The sequence below is a fragment of the Lottia gigantea genome (assembly GCF_000327385.1).
Source record: "Lottia gigantea unplaced genomic scaffold LOTGIsca_44, whole genome shotgun sequence".
NCBI classification, from domain to species: domain Eukaryota; kingdom Metazoa; phylum Mollusca; class Gastropoda; family Lottiidae; genus Lottia; species Lottia gigantea.
The window spans coordinates 624,408-625,764 of NW_008709540.1; the positions used below are offsets into that span (position 1 = coordinate 624,408).

General features: G+C 28.8%; 1 protein-coding gene across 1 annotated transcript in view; it reads right to left on the bottom strand.

Annotated features, from left to right (window-relative positions):
- Window positions 1–11: 11 nt before the first annotated feature.
- LOTGIDRAFT_123611 (hypothetical protein) overlaps window positions 12–1,357 on the bottom strand; it is a gene marked incomplete at both ends in the record, with an annotated part of 3,271 nt that continues 1,925 nt past the window's right edge. The window contains 2 exons of the mRNA XM_009060719.1: window positions 12–141; window positions 1,198–1,301. Of these exons, the coding sequence (XP_009058967.1) occupies window positions 12–141; window positions 1,198–1,301 (234 nt within the window). The remainder of the gene's footprint in view (window positions 142–1,197; window positions 1,302–1,357) is intronic.

The window sequence follows — 1,357 nt, forward strand, 5'->3', positions numbered from 1 at the left end:
GTTTGCCTACCTTCTCCGTGCTTGTCAGTGAACTGGAAAGCTTCAACCAATCTTAATGTTTCTTCAACAGAACGTCCCACTGGTAGGTCATTTACTGTAATCTGTCTGACAACTCCTACTTGATCAATAATAAACAAACCCCTGAAAAATAAACAACCCCCTGAAATATAAACAACCCTATAATAAACAAGCCCTGGGCTATGAACAATCCCAATAATAAACAAAGCCAATAGAATATAAAATAAATAAACCCCAATAATAAACAAAGCCACTGGAATATAAAATAAATAAACCCCAATAATAAACAAAGCCACTGGAATATAAAATAAATAAACCCCAATAATAAACAAAGCCACTAGAATATAAAATAAATAAACCCCAATAATAAACAAAGCCACTGGAATATAAAATAAATAAACCCCAATAATAAACAAAGCCACTGGAATATAAAATAAATAAACCCCAATAATTAACAAAGCCACTGGAATATAAAATAAATAAACCCCAATAATAAACAAAGCCACTAGAATATAAAATAAATAAACCCCAATAATAAACAAAGCCACTAGAATATAAAATAAATAAACCCCAATAATAAACAAAGCCACTGGAATATAAAATAAATAAACCCCAATAATAAACAAAGCCACTGGAATATAAAATAAATAAACCCCAATAATAAACAAAGCCACTGGAATATAAAATAAATAAACCCCAATAATAAACAAAGCCACTGGAATATAAAATAAACAAACCCCAATAATAAACAAAGCCACTGGAATATAAAATAAACAAACCCCAATAATAAACAAAGCCACTGGAATATAAAATAAATAAACCCCAATAATAAACAAAGCCACAGGAATATACAATAAATAAACCTATATAATAAACAAAGCCACTGGAATATAAAATAAATAAACCCCAATAATAAACAAAGCCACTGGAATATAAAATAAATATACCCCAATAATAAACAAAGCCACTAGAATATAAAATAAATAAACCCCAATAATAAACAAAGCTACTGGAATATAAAATAAATAAACCCCAATAATAAACAAAGCCACTGGAATATAAAATAAATAAACCCCAATAATAAACAAAGCCACTGGAATATAAAATAAATAAACCCCAATAATTAACAAAGCCACTGGAATATAAAATAAATAAACCCCAATAATAAACAAAGCCCACCTTAAAGCTATGCCTTCCTCTTCTAATAAAACATCATATTCTTTTGATATTTCTTTACTAAAATCTGATAGTAGGGGATACTTTAACCCTCCAAGACCACCTGACTGGAAAATACAAACAGTTTTATTTTGGTCCACTCATAGGAATGATAAAAGATTGC